Source organism: Myotis yumanensis, unplaced genomic scaffold (assembly GCF_028538775.1).
Source record: "Myotis yumanensis isolate MYYU_CA2020_CCGP unplaced genomic scaffold, mMyoYum1.0.hap1 SCAF_2, whole genome shotgun sequence".
Lineage (NCBI taxonomy): Eukaryota > Metazoa > Chordata > Mammalia > Chiroptera > Vespertilionidae > Myotis > Myotis yumanensis.
This window is the reverse complement of record NW_027223753.1, coordinates 172,483,238-172,506,132: the sequence shown is the minus strand read 5'-3', so window position 1 is coordinate 172,506,132 and position 22,895 is coordinate 172,483,238. Positions and strand designations below refer to the sequence as shown.

At 41.2% G+C, this 22,895-nt stretch overlaps 1 protein-coding gene and 2 pseudogenes across 1 annotated transcript in view; all 3 read left to right on the top strand.

The window, feature by feature from the left end:
* The first annotated feature begins 134 nt into the window (after positions 1–134).
* Positions 135–4,659, top strand: LOC139002659 (histidine-rich glycoprotein-like; annotated as a pseudogene).
* Positions 4,660–5,253: 594 nt separating this feature from the next.
* Positions 5,254–7,073, top strand: LOC139002658 (histidine-rich glycoprotein-like; annotated as a pseudogene).
* Positions 7,074–10,427: 3,354 nt separating this feature from the next.
* The window catches only part of LOC139004012 (kininogen-2-like), a 36,021-nt gene continuing 23,553 nt past the window's right edge, over positions 10,428–22,895 (top strand). The window contains exons 1-5 of the mRNA XM_070406610.1: positions 10,428–10,755; positions 14,836–14,946; positions 17,050–17,134; positions 20,481–20,653; positions 22,536–22,643. Coding sequence (XP_070262711.1) covers positions 10,561–10,755; positions 14,836–14,946; positions 17,050–17,134; positions 20,481–20,653; positions 22,536–22,643 — 672 coding nt within the window. The 5' untranslated portion in view covers positions 10,428–10,560. The remainder of the gene's footprint in view (positions 10,756–14,835; positions 14,947–17,049; positions 17,135–20,480; positions 20,654–22,535; positions 22,644–22,895) is intronic.

Genomic DNA, 22,895 nt, shown 5'->3' with positions numbered 1-22,895 from the left:
AAAATGGAGAAAGACTGATTAATCAATTGTGTGTGTGTGTGTGTGTGTGTGTGTGTGTGTGTGTTTAAAAAGTCTGTATAAAATTCTCTGCTGTGGTATACCACAGCAAGGGATGGTTTTCATGTTTTAACAAAATGAAGACATTCACTGCCCCTCAGCTTTCCATCCTTTGGATCACACTTAGATATTCCCACGCTGTGAGTCCCATAGACTGCAGTGCTACTGAGCCCCTGGCTGGGAAAGCTCTAGACCTAATCAGTAAAGGACATTCAAGTGGCTACCTTTTTCAGTTGCTGCGGGTCGCTGATGCCTAGTTGGACAAAGCGGTAAGGAATTGCCAGTGGCAGAGCTAAGTTGGGAAACCATGCACCAGGGGCAAGTGTGACTCTAGCCACTAAGCCTACTGCTTTACACAATGGAATGGCCTTGGTCAGGGTTTTCTGTTTGGTTTCTGCTGCTGCTGTAGAATATTCCTTTTCTTTTTTTCAAACTAACGTCTGTTATTAGTATGTCCATAACTATGAATCAATCTGTGAATACTTATAAGCACTAAGGCTGAGTCCAATCAAATGCTATAATAGAAAAATTAGAATGAATTTTAAGCCTTTCCCTTAAGGAAATGAGAATCAGCTCATACATACACACACACACACACACACTGTGTAAGGTAGGATATATTTAAGTGACCAAGTGAGTATTATAGATGCTGGACAAGCTAATGAAAGGAGATCTATTACCATTGAATGAGAGAATGCTTCATATGGGAAATTCAAATGAAGCAGGATTTGAACAGGAAGTTGGGCTGAGTTAAAGACATTCTAGGAAAATTCCAGGAATACCACCTCTATGCGGGTAAGAAATCAGGAAGGAGAGTATTAGAGAGTAATTACACAAAGCAGGGGAATTATGGAAGTTCTATGTGAGATTTGGCACAACAAGCAGGGTGGAAGAAAGAATGTAGGCTGATGTTGCTGCAAAGCAAGCCTACTCTCTTCACTTTGATCAGCAATTTTCAACTAGTGTGCCACAGGAATTTTAAAACATACAATACCTGACTATTTAGTCAGGGACACTGACCTCTTGTCCCTTAGATTGTCAAATGGAAATAAGGCAACAGCAAACATACCAAAGCCGTACAATGTGAATGAATCAAAATTATACCTATTTTCTTTTTTGTCAGATTGGCAAAAAAATATATTTGTATGTGCTGCAGAATTTTAGTAATTAGTTTATATGTGCCATGAGATAAAAATCACTGACATACATTATATACTTTTTTTTTAATAGATTTGAGAGCTTGATAGAGATGAAGGAGGGAGGCCTCACTTCCCCACTCCCCAAAATAACCTACACTTTGGAGGAACCACTAAAATTAGAGAGGTCAGACAATAGAGCATCACAGAGGACAAGCAGATAACCTGATGCTTCTTAAAGTGTTAGATGTGGAGGCTCCACAGGTTGCAGAGAATGAGTGCAGGGACTCGGGATTCAACCAGCAACATAGTGACTACTAGTCCCAGTCCAGGATCTCTGCCACATTATAGGACACAGGATGAATTGGTCCAGGGCTACCTCTGAGCGGAGGCAGGGAGCACAGTGTACCTGGGGAGATGGATGCAAATGGGCATGGGCTTGACCTAGAAAGATGTATTACATGTTCAGGAATGAGGAAATGAAGACAGACCAAGGCGGTGGGATTTATGGCAATGAGAATGAAGAAAAGACATAAGACTTTTCAAAGAAAGATCATTCAAAGCCTGGTGACTGAATAGCAAAAGCAAAAGAAAGAAATCAAGGTTGATGTCACATTTTTTTTCAGCCAAAGATTAAGGCAAGAAATAATTAATGGTTCATTGACAAAAGGAAAGATGAATTGAGAGAGGTAGCTGATTTGTAAGAGAAGAGCTGATTTTAGGTTTGGGCAAGTTGAAATTAAGGCAGGAAGTCCAAGTTCAGGAAAGAGCTGGGTGAGAGGACACAATTGTGCATACAGATTGGAGCTCCTGATGTGGTTGTCATCAGTTATAATTTCTAGGTTTACACCTTCAACATCTCCGCCCAAACAAATGGTCCTATTTACTGATTATTTTTTAAAGCTCATGAACAGAAGCAACATCATGACCAACTAACAATAACATTTGGAAGTATATTTTCAAGCTACTTATTTAAATAATTAGTTCAAATGACACAAAAGTAGACATGTGCAATGATTTGGAAAGGAACAGAAATTCTGTTTAAGAAATCAAGAGATTGTTTCTAATGAAAACATACTGGGCTCCCACATGTTACACTGTTGCTTTCTTGGGAATTTTTCAGGAATCCACAGATGTCTACAATTTTGTCTTAGAAGTGAAAGAATCCGACTGCCCAGTCCAATCCAGGAAACACTGGGATGACTGTGAGCCAAATATTTCTAGATATCCACCTGATATTGTAAGTAAACATGGTACCATTCTCCTCATTTTCTTGTTCTTGACTTCTGTCTACTCTGTTTTCTCAGGGTAGCTGTATGCCACAGCAAAAGTGGAAGGCCAGTTTCTGTCTTTTGACTCATGAAGATGATGTCGACCTTGAGTAATATTCACTTGAGAGCCATACCTAGGAACCCAGTTCAAGATATGTCAATGGGACTCATTATAGCATGACCAGCTATAACCTTGTGCAAATCGCCTAATGTTGCTAATGTCTGTCTCCTCAGCTGTAAAATAAGAGGAGGAGGTTAGAGTAGATAAACTCTAAGGTCCTATCGGGCCCTGATAGTCTATGGGTGTAGAACCTATGAAGTTGTAATTGTGTCCTATGAAGACTGGTCCCATGAGCAGGAGTGGCCAAAAGAGATTAATTGCAATTATCATGAGGAATGGGACCTTGTGCTGCTTTGCACATGGGTAATCAGGTCCCAGGCTGTCTGCCACAGAGAAGAACACAAAGATGAAAAAGCACAGATCTAAGATTTTAGTTCCAGAAAATAAGACACTTACATACCTAGAAATGTTTGCATTTTTTTCTTCTTGAAAATGTTTGAGATATGGCCATGATCTGTTTAAACAATTTATCTGTGGTTCTCATGAGGGTTTTGGGTACCTATGGCATCTAACTCACAGATACAATAAGAAGATACAGGTTTGAAAGAGGATTTATTGAGAAACCACAAACAAATTTTAAAGGATAATAGGTTATGTTGCATCACTTTTTTTTGTGTCTTCATATTCAACCCGAAGACAGCAATACACAATGATAAACTCTTTCTTACAGATGATTGAACAGTGTAATGCAATAGCTACAACACATTTGAGTGAATTTCAGGATCTCAGAGTGAATGACTTCAATTGCACCACAAGCTATAATCTGTTAAAATACTGCTTAATTCTAGATTGATATAGAATTCAATCATACAGTGATATTTAACATAATACTATGATGTACATATCAAAAATGGACTCTACTTATGCTCATGAACTTGATTATTCCTCTCTCTCCTGAAAAGAGTTGCAAGAGGGTTTCCTCCTGTTATTGATACACTTCTCAAAAAATTAAATATATAAAAATAGAAAGCTACATAAGGCAGCAGAGCATCATTACAGAGAACATGGGCTCTGTCTGGGGTCAGATTGGCTTGATTTTGAATCCCAGTCTCATAATTTACTAGTTTCATGGTCTTTATGGGAAGTTACATAACCTCTTTAAGGATTCCTCATGTGTAAAATAAAGCTGATAATAGTATAAGCTTTTTGGGTATTTGTTGGAATTAAATAAGATGCTCTGGGTAGTACACTTCCAAATTACTTAGAAATATGTTCACTTCAACATCTAAAACTTGTGTATTAATACTACAGTTTACACAGCGGTCTCATTTAATCTCATAACAAGACTATGAAGATTATGAGACTTTCTGTTTTAGAGTTAAAAGAGGCTCAAAGAGGTTAAATTACTTGGCCTAAAAAAACAGCCAAAATGTGGTGACCCTAAACCAACCCCACCAGTGTTGACTCTAAAGTCCAAGTTCTTTTATTTACTTTTCCCAAGAGAATTATCACAGAGTTCCTTTAAAAATTGCAAATTTCAGCATAATTCAATATACAAAAATTCAGCAGCCAAGAAACTCCTTCAGGAGCTTGCCTTAACGAAGACTGAGCTTTATCTTCTCTCTCTAGGCAAAACTTCTTGTTAATGATTCTCTCCTTCCTTGGCAGAGATAGAAAGAGTTCATTCAAATATTCACATTTTATCAATGCTGGGGTTGGGGCATCTGAATAAGGTAACAACCGAGGCTTGAGCATCAGAAGGATCTGGGTTTAAGTTTAGCTCTTCTGCTGATTAGCTGATTTGCTGGAACAACTTTCTTAGCCTCTCCAACACTCAGTTCACCTGTCTGTAATACAGGAGGTATTGTTATTGTTTCCACCATGCATAAATGTATTAAGTCATAGCATTGACAGTGCTATTTAGCCACAAAACTACCATTTTCTTTCTCCAGTCTTTTCTGCATTGGCCAATACTGAAGACAGCCCTGTACTCTTGGATTTCTTTGAGGAGACTGAGGCCTACAGAAAACAAGCAGACAAAGTCCTTGAGATGTACAAAAAGGAGAATGGTGACTTTGCCTCTCTCAGAGTGGACCAAGGGGAGAGAGTTGGCAGAGGCGTGAGTTTCCACTAATGTCCAGCTGGAGCCTGAGGGCCCAGGCTCCTACCATGCAGATGATAATTCAGTTGCATTGACCCTCTCCCCACTAGCCTCCTTGGGCCAGATGATTTTTATTATTATAATTTCTAACTTATCGGTAACATTCTATATAATATTAGTTTCAAGTGTACACAAATTCAAAAAGATACATGCATCCTTAAATTCATTGCAGCATTATTTACAATAGGCAAGATATGGAAGCAACCTAAGTACCTATCAATAGATTAGATAAAGAATATGTATTATCTAATCTAATAATAGACAAACAGGGTAATTGACCGTACCTTCACTACGCCTTCCATGGGCTAATCAGCGAGATATGCAAATTAACCTCCAACAAAAATGGCGGTTAATTTGCATACGTAGGTGCTAAGCGGAGCAGCGAAGGCGCTGAAGGCGGCTCCGGCCGGAGCAGCGAAGGCCTGGGTGCCGGGTGCTGGAGGAAAACCGGTGCCAGCAGCCAGGGGAAGGGAAGGCCTATTGCAAGAATCTTTTCGTGCAACAGGCCTCTAGTAAATTTATAATAAAATATTAGTGTAAAAAAATCAAATCTTACCATTTGTGACAATGTACAGGGTATGATGCTAAGTGAAATAAGCCAGACAGAGAAAGACAAAAATCTGCTGCTTTGTTTGTTTGTTTGTTTGTTTGTTTTAAAACAATAGCAACTTTACTGAGGTGTAATTGACATGCAATAAACAGCACATACATAGGGTATACATATGTTAGAATTTGATAATATGTATCAAATATGTTAGAATTTGACAATTCTAACATATGTATATGCCAATGAATACAACACCATACTTAAGGTAGTGAACATATCCATCACCCCCAATAATTTCTTGGACCCCTTTGTTATGCTTCCCTTTTGACCAACCCTTCTTAATTCCTCCCCTGGGAATGAATTAGTGCCCAATTTATTACATAAAGATATGTAAAATAAAATACAAAATATTTTATGAGAATTATCAGTGTGTAGAAACTTTTGTTTTACACACAAATATTCTTCACAGTATTTTTATATCAGAAAAAAATAATCCAAATATCCATGTGACAAACCAAAAAGGGGGGCAGATTTATCACCATGGGCATGGCTGCACAGATTTTTTTTTTAAAATATTAAAACCTGAATAAGGAGAGTGAAGAGGTGAAGTGCTCATCTTTTAGGAGTAAGAGATGCTTATACCACAGAATCTCAGAATTCTGCTGAGAGCCTAAATTATAAGGCACTAGTTTTCCAAATGTTGATCTACAGATGAGTACCATTGTGTAATATAATTTTATTACTTTATATGGAAATGAGAAAAATAAATATAATAAGAAAAAATGTTTGTGGTATAACATATTACATATAAAAGAGCCATCCTTTATTCTGAGATTATCTTTCTGACTGTTGTTATATTTTATTATTGCTGTTGTGAAATGATGGTGGTAGATGATAATTTTTCTTTGTATTTTAAATGCCAACTTTCCTAGATAAAAATTTGAGAACCCTTCTTTGATATCCTACTTTTAAAATTTATTTCTGCAATCCAAAAGTATGGACTTAGTTGCATTAAATCAAGTTAAACATTTAATTTCTTCTTTACATGATAATAGTCACTTTTCTGTGTCCTTCACCAGAAACATAGAAACATCAGTGATGTACAACCACATTTGGACCATCTCCTCCACTCTGGAGGCCATGGGCATTCCTCTGCTGGCAAGCCTCCATTTATACACAGTAGATCCAGAGATAACCTCCATCCCCACAAGTCACATAAACCTCGATGCCCACTTCCTCTGGACGACAAAAATCACTCAGATAGACCACCACTTCAAGCAGGAGCTCCTTCATGATTGCCCCTTTCAAGATGTCATCACTTCCATTTTGGCACCAATGGCATACATGCACACTCTCATAATCATAGTTCCAGTGAGCACCATTCCCATGGACACCGTCCTCATGAGCATCATCCTCATAGACACTATCTCCTTGGACAGCATCCCAATGGCCATGGTTTTCATGACCATGGACCCTGTGACACACCACCCCATAGGCAAGGTCCCCAAGGTCACCATCACCGCGGCCATGGCCCACCACATAGGCACTCAGAAGAAAGAGGTCCAGGCAAAGGACACTTTCCCTTAAAATGGAGACAAATTGGATATGTTACCGACTCCCTCCACTAAAAAAAGGTGAAGTTCTTCCTCTTCCTGAAGCCAGTTTTCCCAGCTTCTCATTGCTAAACCACAACCATCCTCTAAAGCCAAAAATCCAGCCTTTCCCTCAATTAGCCTCTGAATTATGTCCAGGGATGTTCAACAGTGAATTTTCCCAAGTTTCAAAGTTTTTTGAAGAGACATTTCCAAAAACAAATCTGAGTTCCTTGAAAAATGAGTAATGTTCTGAATTAGAACCATAAATAAAATGTAACCAATAATAAATGCAACATTGCAAGTTATTGAAATCTTAACTTTCATATTCAAAATAGGACAGAATGTGGGTAGGGTGAAGATGACATGAGAAGAACAAGAAAAATGAAGAGGAGAGAAAACAATCTCAATGTCCCAAGTCAAAAGTTCATTCTCTCACTGACTGCTACACCACTCAAAACAAACCTCTGATTCTCAGAATTTCTTTACTTCCTGGGCTCAACTCCTTCAATTCTAGCATCGTTCCTCTAGTATTTATGCTGTAGCTGGGCAAGCCAAGAAATTATGTATTGTCATATAATCGATTGTTCTTATAAAGTGATCAAATTCTCTCCTACTTCTTATTTCTAGTTTTCTAAATTCCCTTTATTTTGGGAAATAAGTTCCTAATTTAATTATAAAGTAAACAAAGCTCAGGATATAATTTTCAAAGGAGTTCATAGGCATGAATCATGACCATAAATTCAAGTGCCCCAGAAATAACACTTTGTTTTCAAAACATTAATTTTTTTTTAATATATTTTATTGATTTTTCACAGAGAGGAAGGGAGAGAGATAGAGAGAGTTAGAAACATCGATGAGAGAGAAACATCGATCAGCTGCCTCTTGCACATCCCCCACCGGGGATGTGCCCGCAACCCAGGTACATGCCCTTGACCGGAATCGAACCCGGGACCTCTCAGTCCGCAGGCCAACGCTCTATCCACTGAGCCAAACCGGTTTCGGCACAAAACATTAATTTTTATTTCAAGTGCCATCCTGCTGGGATAATAGAAAACTTAACCTCAGTCCCTCTTAGAGTTTGCCCACCCCGCTCCTCCCCACACAAAGGTATGCCTCATTTCAAGAGTCTCACATAGTCCCAGGTGTTTGGGCGGTGGGCATGAGAAGAAGGTCTGATTCTTCCTTACTGGTTCACCAAGTCCCCCTGCTAAGGAATGCTTACTATCATGTTCACATCACTCTTTGGTCTAGTGTATCTGCCTCTTCTGAATCAAATTGGGGATGCAGGAGTCTCTCTAAGGCTACTGATGAAATGACTGCCAAGAATACTATATTCATCTCCCTCTGGAATCTTGCTGTCTTTCTGGATACATGTCCAGAAAGCACAGCTGAGTGTCCTCTGCTTCCAAACCCCCAGACTCCTGTGTTCTTCTCATACCTTCTCCCATGTTAGGGGCTTTTCTAGTCTCAGAAAGTTTTCTTTATTCATTTTTGAGGCCAGGGGACTCTTTTTTCAAATTTGAAGTTTCTTTTTCTTTTCCTTCTTTCCAAACCAGATTCAAGCAATTAGACTCAAGCTAATAAGACTTTAGATTCTATCTGACTTATTGAAGCAGTTCAATTGTGTGGTGGTGGCAGCAGGTAGATTCTAATGGGGGAAGGGAGAGAAAGAAAAAAAACTAAGGGTGAAAGAGACTTGGGTAAGGTATTGGGCTGGGAAGAAAGAGGGACCCACAAGATGCAGAAGCTGAGGGTGGGAGATGACTGATGTGCATGGTCCAGGAGGAGTGGAAAGGAGTCCAAGGCTGATCACAGTGGGTGCTTCAAGTGAAGACTCAGAAACAGGACCTGGAGAAAGGTGATCAAAAGATGCAAACTTCCAGTGTTAAGAGAAGTGAGGACTAAGGTGAAATTTACAGAATGGTGACTATAGTTAACACTGCTGCATTATATATATGAAAGATGCTCAGAGAGTAGATCCTAAGAGTTCTCATCACAAGAAGAAATCTTTTCTTTTTATCATATCTATATGAGACAATTAATGTTAACTAAACCTATTGTAATCATTTCAAAAGATATGTAAATCAAAGCATCATGTGGAACACTTTAAACTTACGCAAGGATGTATGTCAATTATCCTATCTAATAAAAAGGGAATATGCTAATTGACCTTCACACTCTCGCAAAGATGGCGGGGCCCACAACCAATAAGGAGGGAACATGCTAATTGCCTGCCACACCTCAAAGATGGCAGCGCTCACAGCCACAAGATGGCGGTGCCCAGCCCCCTCATCCCCGACAGGGCACCAAGTGCACAGCAAGGCCAGACCTGCTCCGCACACCTGCCTCTGGAGTCCCCCAGTCCCCTCAGTCCCCCAGCCACCCAGGGCTTCCCTAGGCTCAGGTAACGGGGGCCGGCCAAGGCTTGCATTGCCGGCAGTGGCATCAGCAGTGGTGTGATGGGGCATCGCCTTCCCCTGATCACCAGGTCACTTCCTGCCTCTGAGGGCTCCCAGACTGCAAAAGGGGGCAGGCCAGTCTGAGGGACCCCCACCACGCCTCCAGTGCATACATTTTCATGCATCGGGCCTCTAGTTTCTTAATAAAATTAGAAAGTGGCGACAGATTCAGGCAGGTCCAGGAGGAGTTGGAAAGGAGCACAGGGCTGATCAGGTTGGGTGTTTTGCTCAGGATCACACAGCAGTTAAGTAGCAGAACTGGATTGGAATCAAGGTTGGGCTTACTGCCAAGCTCATGTTCCTGCCACTCTGCTACAAGGCCATCATTCAGCCCCCATCAATTCCTCTTTTCCAGGGGCTCTCAGGGAGATTGGCTTGCCAAGTGAGGTACCGGATCACCAACAACAAAAATGTCTAACACCTTTTTGGGGGGAAGAGGTAAAGACTTAAATACAAACATCTAATAACCCATATCTTTAACCTACCTTTAGACCTACTCTTCCTGAATAGTCTAACTTTATCTGAAAGGTCACTTAGTCTTGGTGAATGAAAGGCCCCTATAAAGTTCACCAATCCAGAAACAAGAAGGAAGGACAGGTTAAGGAGGCTTCACTCAAACCATCTCCCCTTAAGTTTCTCGCCCGTCTCTTCCCCCCTGGGGACATTTTCCTTTGTACAACAGATCCAGTAGATTGGAGGGAGGCTGGCTTGGCCAGAGACCAGATAGGATGCCCATTTTTTATTTTAAGTCATGCCAATGTCCTGGTGAGACTCCCTGCACTCTCTATGTCCCTGTGCATGTGCTCTCCAGGAGTGCAAAGAAATTTTATTGAAAGAGGTCTGCTCATGGTTGCATTGTTATCACATGTAGTGAGCTTCATAAATAGCTTTGGGAAAGTCATTTTGGAAAGGGAATAACAGGCGGGTGATGTTTTTTTCTCTCCTCCTTTATTGGATTGTACTCTGATTTGCTATACAAAGCTGTACAATTTCCTGGAAATGTGTTCACACATACCTCCCAAATACAAGCAAGGAGGTCAACGACCCAGTGTTGAAATGGACCAGCCTGAGATCTGCTTGGGAAATCCAGCGGAGCCATTTGTCCTTTATAAGAGGGCAAATAGTGGAGGGCAGCAGGAAGCCAAGCAGAACCCTAAAGTGCTAAGGCAGAGAGAGGAGAGACAGAAGAGATAAGAGGCTGAAGAGGGTTAACATCAGCCTCCCAGTTAGCTTCCAATTCTTTGTGAAACTCCCAGAGGGAGACTGACAAATCATGAAGTTAATTGCCATCCTTTTCCTTTGTTCCAGGCTGTTAACAAGTTTCGCCCAAGAAGACCAACCACAAGAAGTTGACTGCAATGATGAGGATGTATTTAAGGCTGTGGATGCAGCTCTGAAGAAATACAATAATGGAAGAAAAAGTGGCAACCAGTTTGTATTGTACCGCATAACCGAAGTCATTAAGACGGTAAGAGAGTTGTCTTTAACCTTGAGGTCATTTGGGATTTGTGCTATCACTTGAAACCAGGACACACACACACACACACCACATCACACAGAAAAAAAAACCTGATAATTAAAGTTAGAGGCTTAGAAAAGACCAACCCTACCCTCTGGGCTGGGACTTGGGCAGGGTATGACTAGTCCTCAAGCCTTCAAGGTTGGCCTCCTGGGTAATCAGAGTACTGGTATTCTAGGCTGAAATTGAAGAAAGGTAGATGGAGACATTTGAAAGAGACTATGTAGAGTGGGCAAATCCAGGAACTCAGTCAGGCCACAGCAAGAGAATTTTCTGGTGACCGGCCTTAAACTAAAATATAAAGACTTCCAGACCTCAAAGTGGAGGAGGTCTTTAAGGGGGTATGACTAACACATACTGTATAATCTCACACATAAATGGAATCTAAGAAAGTCAAACCTAACAGAAGCAGAAAGTAGAACGGTGGTTGCCAGAGACTTTGGGATGGGAGAAATGGGGAGGTGTTTGTCAAGGGTACAAACTTTCAGTTATAAGAAGAGCCTGGTAACTTAGCTCAATGGATGAGTATCCACCTATGAACCAGGAGGTGGTGGTTCAATTCCCAGTCAGACACATGCCTCGGTTGCAGGCTTGATCCCCAGTGTGGGGTGTGCAGGAGGCAGCCAATCAGTGATTCTCTCTCATCATTGATGTTTCTATCTCTCTCTCCTTTTCCTTCCTCTTTGAAATCAATAAAAATATATTTTAAGAAAATGAAATGAGTAAGTCCTGGGGGTCTAATGTACAGCATGGTGAATAGAATTAATATTACTGTGGTGTATGCTTGAAATCTGCTAAAGGGCTAGATTTTAAGAGTTCTCACCACACACAAAACAGGTAATTATGTGAGTTAACAATGTGTTAATTAGCTTATTTGTGGTAATCATTTCACAATGTATACATATAGCAAATCATCTTTTCGTATACTGAAATATATGTAATTTATTTTTACCTCAAAAATATACCCCAATAAATATACCCCAATAAATTATACCTCAATAAAACTAGAGTGAATGAGGGGCAGTGGGGTATGTCAAGAGGAGTCAGAAAAGAAGCTAATATAGTTCTACTATATTAGATAAAATATCTACCATAAAGTCCCGATGGCTGAATGCATCAAGGGTAACAGCAATGTTCTGGTTGGTTTAGAATATTCTTTATCACTGATGAATACACTCAGGTTGAAGATAAATCCTGACAGGATGTGTGATTCCAAGAAATAAAACTAGATGCATCAAAACTATTAGGTTGGGGGGATAGAATGGAGGGTTTAGTTGTGATTTTGTTGTTGTTGTTTATATGAAAACATTCAGAATGATGAAGCTGAAAGAGAAAAAAATCAAAATCAAATAACCTTTAGCTTTATTTCTCTTTAAAGTTAATCATCATCTCTTGATAAAGGAAAGGTTAAGCAAACTGGGCTCAGCGGACCAGTCTTCTCTCCAAGGACATCCCCAGGAAGAGTTTGCCTGCGTGGCTTTGAAAACAAGCAAATCAGACACAACACAAGAACACTTAAAGAATTTATATGGCATCATGTATCTCTGTGTTGGTGCATTCCACAGGATGAATGCATATTTCACACACTGCCTTGTTGCATTACTGATCTATTTATTATGGCATATAGATATCATAATGTCATTGAGGGAGTGATACCACAGGACATTATAAGTACGTGGTCCCATGGATGCTCTTTTTTTTACTGTCCTTGACATCCCAAACCCAATGACCTTACTCATACACCATAATTCTCTCCACCAACTTTTTCCAACTCCTTTAATTCATTACATTCTGTGTTTTCCACCTTTTGTTGTTCCAGTTCAAACAATTAACTAGGGGGACTAAATAACTACCCTGATTTTTTTTGTGGTCTTTTTCCTGAACTTTGGGGCCCAGTCTTTGGCTGCATCCATATAATGGTCTTGGACACTGTAGAAAAAGCATCAAATAGGATCATATGACTTATTGTCTAGCCTTAGTTAATAAACCTGTGGGACTTGTATATATATATATATATATATATATATATATATATATATATATTTGATTTCTTACAGAAAGGAAGGGAGAGGGATAGAGAGTTAGAAACATCGATGACAGAGAAACATCGATCAGCTGCCTCCTGCACACTCCCTACTAGGGATGTGCCCGCAACCAAGGTACATGCCCGTGACCAGAATTGAACCTGGGACCCTTGAGTCCACAGGCTGACGCTCTATCCACTGAGCCAAACCGGTTAGGGCACCTGTGGGACTTTTAAACAAAAGTGCAGGTGTAATCATCCTGCATCCAGCATTGTTGAGCTGTCATCAATGTTCTTGAGTCTGTTTTACTGTTACCATATTAGGTAAATATGGAAGCAAAGCCATTCCACAGGGTCATTTTAAAAAAGGAATTCTGGTTCTGTTTTCTAAAGAAATTTAGAAATTCTTAATTTGGATCTATGTATAGTTTCAGCTTTCTTCAGCTGCCAGTGTGTTATCCATCTTTAGCCTAAAAACCTGGATAAGAGATTTTTGTTTGTTCGCATATGATCCTCTTAGACCCTTTTATATTTAGAAAATTAACATCTTTCTTTGGGGGAAATTCTTGGTTATTCTGCCATAACAGAATATGTATTAACTTGTAGATTCAGTGGTTCGATACCTATTTAATCACATGCTGATATTACAGAAGGGTTTCTTGCATGGGTGAAAACAAAGATGAGACACAGGGGGCGTATTTTTGTTTTGGATGTATCCCGTTTAGAAACTAGAAGTCTTATGTCATGCAAAAGAAAACAAATTATTTTTAAATGGAAAAAAATCAAAGTTAAAAAAATACAAGCTTTTAATAGTTTGTTCAAATGAATTTCACTATGTCTCTGTGATAGTTTACTTTGGTGGAAGAAAAAATCCATCCATTTGACATGATGAGATTAAAGAAAAAAGCCCAGTGGGCTTTTTATTTATTTATTTATTTATTTTTCCTGAAAGTAGCATTGAGCCATTCTGATTTTACAAACTACTGTAGTCATGCGAGGCCTGGTGCCCTTGGCGATGTTTTATTGGTGTTGTCATTGTCTGACATCTGTAGCAAATGTGTTGTTGTTGGGTACTTTGTTTTCCCTAAAATGTCCACAGAATCACTATCACCTGCTGCTTTATCAAAATCTGAGACCCTAAACGAACCTCGGAACAATCGTGTTTGACTCCATCATCTCCCAGATGCAAATACTCTGACAAGTGCAGGCTCTGAGAGAGCACTGCCCCTGGACTCAGTAGACCCGGGGTCTGGGTTGGCTTTGCCTTTCCAAGGTGGGCGGCTGCCTAAGCTCTGCCCTCTCTACTTGAGCTTCCTTTCTCTCAACTGCAAAGTGAGGGGCTGGGCAGCAGCACCTCTCAGATCTCTAGCTGCTCCACCATGCCAGGATTTTGCATCTAAAAGCTCATCTGACTTAGAACCTTGAGCCTTAAACGTTTTATTTATTATTTTATGACATGTTAGAAAAAAATAGAAAGCAAAAGAAACCAAATAAAAATACTAAAATTACCCATAACTAATCTCATCACCCAGAGATACCTGTTAACATTTTTTTCAAAAAATGAAAGAAGAAAGGACTCTTGTTGTTGGTTTGTTTTCTAATTGTAAAAGTAATATATATTTTTTCAAAAAATACTCAGACAATTTAGGAATGTTTGTTTAAAGAAGAGAGTAAAAGATAACCATACACCCACCACTGAGATGCAACATGTTAACAGTTTTGCTGCATAACTTTTCAAGCTTTTAAAATTATATAAGTGCATGAAATTGGTTTCTACAAAAATAGGCTAATACTACATATACTACTTTGTTACTTGAAAATACATGTTTATAAATATATGATGATCATCCTTCCAAGTATTTATAACATTTAGTATTTTTAGTAAATGTTTTGCTCTTGTTGAATTAAATCAATATCAAATATACATAACTGCACCAGATCCCTCTCCAATGGTCTGCTGTTGGCAGTTGAATGAGCCCTATGTGTCTTTGTTTTCTTTTTTTCAGGGAGACCCGGACATATTTTATTCTGTCAAGTACGAAATGAAGGAGGGCAACTGTCCTGCTCAAAGTGGCAAAACCTGGCAAGACTGTGACTACAAAGAAGCTGAGCAAGCTGTAAGTGTGATGGTCTGGAGCCTCCAGTTTTCTCAATTGAGACCAAGTTATTCTATTAGTGCTGGGGGTGATGAGTACTGTGGAGCCTGTTTGTGAGGGGTGCACATAAACGCTCAAATGTGTACAAAAGTCAAATGGTTGATGTCTATGTTCTTGCACAGACAGAAAGGGCATGAGAGGCCAGCCATGAGATTGGAGAAAGCCCTCCCATGAAGAGGGGACTCCTATGACCAATTGGGTGCTTTATTTGTGCAGACCTGAGTTGGAATTCTACTCTGCCTCTAATTAGCTGACCACTTTTAACCCATGGGCTCCCTTGTAAGAGGTAAAATGAACCTAAATTGGAAGATGAAAGGGGATACATATGAAAAGACCTTGTTTTAATAACAAGGAATCTTAACTAAATGCCTAATATCTGTTTGCTACACCACAGCTGCTGGTTGTTTAACTTTAACTGAGGGAGCGAACAGCCAGTGTCTGCCAGGAAGGAAGCCACTCTTTCCACAGTCCATGGACTCACCTCTTTAATGTGTCAAAACGTTATTGGTGGAAATGGGGTGTCCACTGGTGGGAAGTGGGGGATCTGTTTCCCCACAGGATGTTGGGGGTCTGGACCTCATGATATCTTGAGAAAAAGAACTTTCTAAGACTCACACAGGAAGATGAGAGATCTTTATTTGTGTGGAATTCCATATCTGCATTTCTAAAGTCCCATTTCCCTTAAACCAGTCCTAAAAGAGGTGCAGCCAAACCAATGTCCCAAGTTTCCATTCCATGGTGGAGCTGGGTCTGGCACAGCACCAGGCTAGTTCCCTTCCATTAGTCCATTGTGTGTGTGAGTGGGGGGGTGGGGGGGGAGGGGACATATGGCTGTGGGCCATGTGGGTGTATGGAGGGGAGTGTGTCCCCTGCAACAAGAGAGCCAGGAGCCCCAGTGTGCAAGAGAGGCAAGAGAGAGAGAACTCCTTTGTTTAGGAGTTTAATATCTGAAATCTTCCCGTGCTTGCAGTGGCCACACCAACTATGTTCCCAGGGCTGACTAACAGACAAGTACCTTCCCAACCTCACCCAGACTTTACTGGGCCTGTGTCTTATGGTGGGCGCTCTGGGGCTGAGGTCTCTTCTCTGAGTCCTGCATGGAGAGGGAGACGTGAACTGGTTCATACAACTTAGGAGTCGCTTTCGGGATTAAAGAATAATGAAAGACAGACATAAAATAGACGAAAAGCTTGGGCTGGGTGTGGTGTCTGCCCTCCGACTGGAGGGACAGACAGAGAGAGCCTGCCCTCTGATGGAGGGACAGACACAGAGAGAGAGCACCAGCACCTAAAGCTGTTTATTATATACTCGAATTACAGGAAGTTACATCACATCTGGGTGGGCCTTCGACATCATGAGATCCAGCCCCTAAACACTGGGTGGGAGAGTCAGACTGTGTGGTGTCCAACCTCCTTACTGGGTTCCACATTCAGGGCGTGGCTTTGCCCCCACACTGAATTTCAGCTGACATAAATTAAGCCAGAGTGTTTACTAATAGCCCTTAACAGTGTCTATTTGGCCTTCCCTTTGCTCCTTTTCAGTTAATACCTGGTTATTACAATGGTATCAAAAACACTGCATCCTCTGTGCGTTGAACCCTGAAGTTGAACTGTAAGAGGAGAGTTCGGCAGGCTAGTTTTAGGGCACTGTGTTCACCTTGGTGAAAAAGAAATATCTCCAGTGTCCAAACATAACATTATTTTAAAACCTCACTATTTATACTGCCTCTCCTCTGGACACCTCATGAATATCAATGACTTGTAAATAATAATGATTAGGCTACAAAAACATTCATTCTTGTGTCTCAAAAGTCTGTTAGAAAAAAATCTTAAGTTTTAAATGAGAGAAAAGCCATACTTGCTAGTAGCAACACTTCTACTTGCCCTTCTCCATCTGAAAGATTAAGATAAATGGTCTCCTTTTCCTTTCTTCCTCCCTTCCTTCCTTCCTTCCTTCCTTCCTTCCTTCCTTCCTTCCTTCCTTCCTTCCTTCCTTTCTTTCTTTCTTTCTTTCTTTCTTTCTTTCTTTCTTTCTTTCTTTCTTTCTTTCTTTCTTTCTTTCTAGACTACAGGAGAATGCATGGCGACCATAGCGAAGAAATGGGATATGAAATTCTCCGTGACTACCCAGACCTGCAACATTACTCCAGGTAACTGATATATAGGGTGGTGCTGCCCTGGGGGGAAACGAACCATTTCCTGTAGGGCCAGGAGCATAACCTGGACAAAGCCCTTTCCCAGAGGGCAGTGGGTGGCTATGCAATGCCATTTGCAGACTTGGGGGTTGGGGGTCTTTGGTGGCAGAGTACTGAGGTTGGGCCAGGATCCTGCCAATCACCCCCTGGCCTCTCTCTGGACAGCGGCACTGAATTAGGTGTGTGCAAAGGCCCTGGGAAAGGACTAGAAACATGCCACATGCTTCAATTGTGGGGTGTAGTAGAGCCAGAAAAGCACAGGCTTTGAGGTCAGATCTGGCCTGCAATCTTTCAACAGATCTTCACCTTTTTGGTTTCCTTTTTCCTTAAAAGGGGATCAGAGAAATTCTCACTTCAGAGGGTTATTGCAGACTGAAACAAGATGGCAGGCTTGAAGTTAAAGCATAATAATGAATTAACGATCATCAGAAAAGTAATCATAGCTGACATTTATTGAGCAGTTATTAATAGCCACAGTGCTAATTGTTTTATATATGATGATGATCTATTTAATCCTCACAACAATTCTATGGGGCAAGTGTTAATATTCTCATTTTACAAATGAGGAAACCCAGGCCCACCACAGTTAAGTATCTTGCCCAGTATCCCATAGCTGGCAATTAGCAGAGTTGGTTTAGTAGATCTTGTAAGAATGGAGCAACTTATGCAGATATAACCACTATTAGCACCTTCCCTCTGGTGGCAGAGTAGCTGGGTGCAGAAGGATGGACACATCTAGGGGATGTCAGTCACAAAAGCCAACCTAGAACTTGCCTTTTGCAAAATAGGGTTTTAGTAGATGAGGCTCCAGAACAGCATCCTCAGCCACACTGGTGAACATCAGTGGAGGAGCCATTGTTCTGTCATGGCCTTAGTCATCCATAAGGAACCCACAAAAACTGTTTCTTGAGTTTCAGCTCTTGCAAGAAGTGCCATGCAAAGAAAAACAGTCCAAAGCGGAAATCACAATTGTTTTAAAAAAATTTAGGAGTAGCTTTTAATTATTTTGTTTAAGAACTTTAACTCATTAGCAAATTTTCACATGATCAGAACCCAGCACTTATATACTATGAGAGGAAAAGCTCTTTGCCACACCTTGTAGATCCACAATTACTACTAGGTCCACAATCCCTTATCTGAAACCTTTTTGGCTTAATATGTTTCAGAATTCAAAATTTAAAATCTTTTTTAAATTTTTAAAAAATCTCCCTAGAAATGTTGGAGCAGGATGGAAAATCATTCCATTGCCTGGAAAAAATTAATTTGCATCTTTCACCCTCAAAATACTGCTCCATCTCTCCTCTTACCCCAGTCAGAGCTGCCCTTGAGGTCAGCATACTAACCTCTGGTCTCTACTCCCTTCCCCCCTCTCCTTCTGTGTTCATCAATCTTTTGTCCTGCCGTCAGTAATTCTCTCTCCTTTCCCATGTAATTCCCCTCCAGTTTCTTAACTTTGTCCACTGCCCTGATGCAACATACCTTCTGCAAGGGAGAGCAGTGAGGAAAGCTATGAATATTCACCCAGTAAATCTTTTTTCTGACACACATGCTTATGGAGTGAGTGTCAAGAAACAGCTGCAAGGGGAGTTGTGTTGAGGGACACTGCTGTAGAACACTGTTGGCCTCCTGATTCTGCTTGGCTCCCACACACTCAGACAGTGAGAGCCCAAGGCAAAGGTGCCTAGGATGCCTTCATGGTTTCCTCTCTATAGCGTGTGCCTCTACTGACCAGCGGGTTAAGGCTATCTGTTATAAACATGACTTGGTAACCTAATACAAGCTCACCCCTGTTTTAATAGTTTACGTTATTTTATTAAAACCCAGTCAGTGGCACCCCATCTTTACTGCGGACCACTCTTAATTGACTTCAGTGGGTCTATGCACACCCTGAAATTATATGGAGAACATTGCGAATACCGGCATTTTCCCGCAGAGGGCGCCATAGCTCTCATCAGGTTCACCAAGGAGCCCATGACACTTGGAATACAGTTCATAATCCCTGGACTCCAGAGAGCGGCCTGGGCTCCACAGCAGAGGACTCTCTCTACCAATTGTCCAGACCTCAATCGCCAGTCCCTGCCTCCTGCTTTAAGCCCAGTAAAAAGTATACACCGCATCCCACACGCTGCCCCTGACTCATCCTGCTTTCTTGAGAGCCATTCCTCCCTTTGTTCCTCCTTCTCAGGCTCACACTTTATGTTGCCCAGGTGACCTTGACCACTTTACACCCTTCTTAGCTCAGGCCTCTTCTCCTCATGAAAGTCTTTCTTGAGCTCACTCTGGGCTCCTGCCTTCCCAAGCACTTGCTGAATTATTTTGAAATATCCATCTGCAGTTCTGTCTCTCCCACTCCACTTTGCCCAACACCTTCACCACTGCAGAGTCTGACCAGCAGCCCCTGAATGATGGATGAACAGATTACTCAGACACAGTTTGACTGTGAGAGAGAGGGCTAAGGGGCTCCTGGCTCTAGGGGCCAGAGCAGCCTCAATTGCCTGCCTTGTTAGCTTTTCCTAGCAGATTTTATCTTTACATACAATCAGTAGGGTGAGTAATCTTGGGAGGACACAGGTGTTTATATTGTCATCTATGCAAGGACATCCAGGGATTAAGCATAAGGAGTCCAGTAAACACCTGGGGTCTGTATGTAATCAGATTTGTTTGGGAAGGTCAGGAATAATTAGGGGCATTGCCTTTGACACTCCCCTACATCTCCCCTAAGTCAGAATTTCGACCAAGAGGGCAGGTGGCCTTCCACACACTTTCCTTTTATCAGAATGTCCTCCTTACAACTTTCCAACCAAGTCTCTTGTGCTCTCCAACACACCACAGTTACAAGTTAATGTAACCACACAGTCTAATTCTGCACCTGACATATTACAGAATGAGCAAAGTACGTACATGTTTGTTGAAATTAATTGGTACAAAACATATCCTGAATGAGGCTTCAAGGAGCTTTAACTAACACTGAAAAATAAATAACATTATATCTGTACTGTTTTACTATTTTATAAGAGGATAAATTAATGTATGATGTCTGTAATTGATAATGATTTTTAAAGACATTTAAAATAATTATGCACAATAGTATGCACATAAGATGTTCCTAAGTCAATGGTAGGTTTTTTTCTCCTCTTACCAAAAAGCACTCCTGTGTTCTCTTTTCCTAATACATACTAGACTTTACTAGAAAGTTTGTTTACCAAGGTCTTTGAAATTATGTTACTTATTTAGGACAATGTATCTGAATGCGGGTTTTGCTCATTAACGCTGCTCTTTTGCCTACTCTTTCTTTGTCAAGCCAAGGGCCCTGTGGTGACCTCCCAGTATGACTGCTATGGCTGCCTGCACACCATATCGACTGTCCCCCCGGACTTCGACCCTGTTCTGAGACATGCCATTGAACATTTTAACAACCACACTAATCATTCCCACCTCTTTGCTCTTAAAGAAGTAGAAAGAGCACAGAGAGAGGTTTGTGTTTTAGTTTCCTTTTCTCACAGTATTGTTAAAATTTGTTGGATCTTTATGTTTAGGGTTTCATTACCTAAAATAAACCACTGGTCAGTAGAAAACCTATGATTCCATGACTGGTGGTGGGGGAGCTCTTTTATGTCCTCATGTGACTGGCATAGGAGGTAAAGAGCTTTCTCTTGAGTCAAAATAATTAGTATACTACAATATATAAGGGGCAAAAGTGTGGCTAATCAGACCCCTGGCTCTGAGGCTGGTTTTAATGAATGGTTAGTCAGAAATACATGTTTTACTTAGAGATGGTGAGATGAAAAGATCATTCTAGCCTTAAGGTTTTAAGAAAATTACATTATCACTTAGCCATCATGAGTCAAACATGGCTCCAAAATATGAAATGGAACCCAAACAGTTGGCACAGCTTTCTGAGCACTCTCTAAATTACAGTTTTCATATCATTAAAAGAAAGTAAATACTTGGAAATCTGGCCTTTTCATTGACCCAGTTCACAAAGTCTTTAATGACAGTTGACTGGGTTCCTTGTATTTCATTGTCTAATTATGAGGGGCTTACTTTAGTCAGTAACCTTCCCTGCTTTTAATAGACCATCCAACTTCCCTTCATGCAAGATGCATGTTCTACTCAATTATGTTCATAGCCAGCGATCAGGGTGAGACTAGCCCAAAATAAAGCAGCACAAAACTTACTGCCTGTCTGTCTGGCAACCTGAGAACTTACCAGTAAAGGCCATTCTAGCTCCAAAGTGTTTTTAATGTTCTAGAAGAGTATTATTAATATTTCACAAAATTCAAAAGGACATTATTTTTCTGTTGCCTGGAAGAGGAAATATTACTAGGTTTTTCTTAAGAAAATACAGTTACTCCACCTATATATTGCTTTTTATTTTGAGACTAGATGCCAGGTGCATGAAAATGCATGCACTGAACAGGGGGTCCCTCAGCCCGGCCTGGCCCCTCTCACAGTCTGGGAGCCCTTAGGGGCGGGAGGCGACCCAGTGATCAGAGGAAGGTGACACCCACATCGGGGTTACCCCCATCGGCCAGCCCTGGTTATCTGAACCTCGGGTGGCCATGGGCAGCTTGGTGGCTTGGCAGCCACCATCCGAGGCTTTCCTGCCCCTCAGGCCTGCCCTTAGTGACTGGGGGCCTGAGGGCAGGTCCAGCCGCACCACGCACCTGCCGCGCCCCACCCCATGCCCCCGCCAGCTGGGCTGAAAGGACTCTGGCAGGCCAGTGCACGGAGCGGCAGGACCCACTGAGGACTGGTCTGGTGCAGCACATGCCTGCCACCCGCCCCGGCAGGGCTGAAAGGATTGGGGACTTTGAGGGGACTCGGCATTGCCATCTTTGGGCTATAGGTGCCTTGATCTTTGTGACAGCGTGATGGTCAATATGCGTATTCCCTCTTTATTAGATAGGATGTGTAGGAGTGTGTGTGTGTGTGTGTGTGTGTGTGTGTGTGTGTTGAGGAGTATGAGAGTCATAAACTGCTCAATATTTATTCAGTCATGACTTTCGCCTGGTACTAAGAGTTTATATATATACATTTTTAAATATTTTATTGATTTTCCACAGAGAAGGAAGGAGAGGGATAGAGAGTTAGAAACATCAATGAGAGAGATTGATAAGCTGCCTCCTGCACTCCCCCCACTGGGGATGTGCCCGCAACCAGGGTACATGCCCTTGACTGGAATCGAACCCGGGACCCTTGAGTCCGCAGGCCGACGCTCTATCCACTGAGCCAAACTGGTTTGGCAAGAGTTTATATTTTTGAGTACTTGCAATATGCCAGGCAGTATTCTAAGTTCCTCATAACATAGTGAATAATGTTTAAACTGCCCTTTATCTATTCAACATTGTTTCAGGTGGTGTCTGGATCAAACTATGAAGTTACTTACTTAATTCAGCAGACTAATTGTTCCAAGGAGAATTTTACATTCTTAACCCAAGACTGCAAGGCCCTCTCCTATGGTGTAAGTAGGCAAAAAAATGATTATAAAGTTATTAGCATTTGGTGTCCAGTATTTGCAGGTGTGGAAATACTCAGCTACACAGGAAGACTTGGTCACTAAGATTTTAGATGACATGCATGAATTCGCAGCCACATTCTCCAAGTCACTAGTCAAGCTGCCTTACCTACCTGGTCAAAAGATCTATACATCTGGCAATAAGCATTTACATATATAACCAGGGCTTGAGATAAAATGATGCCATGTCAAGTTTGT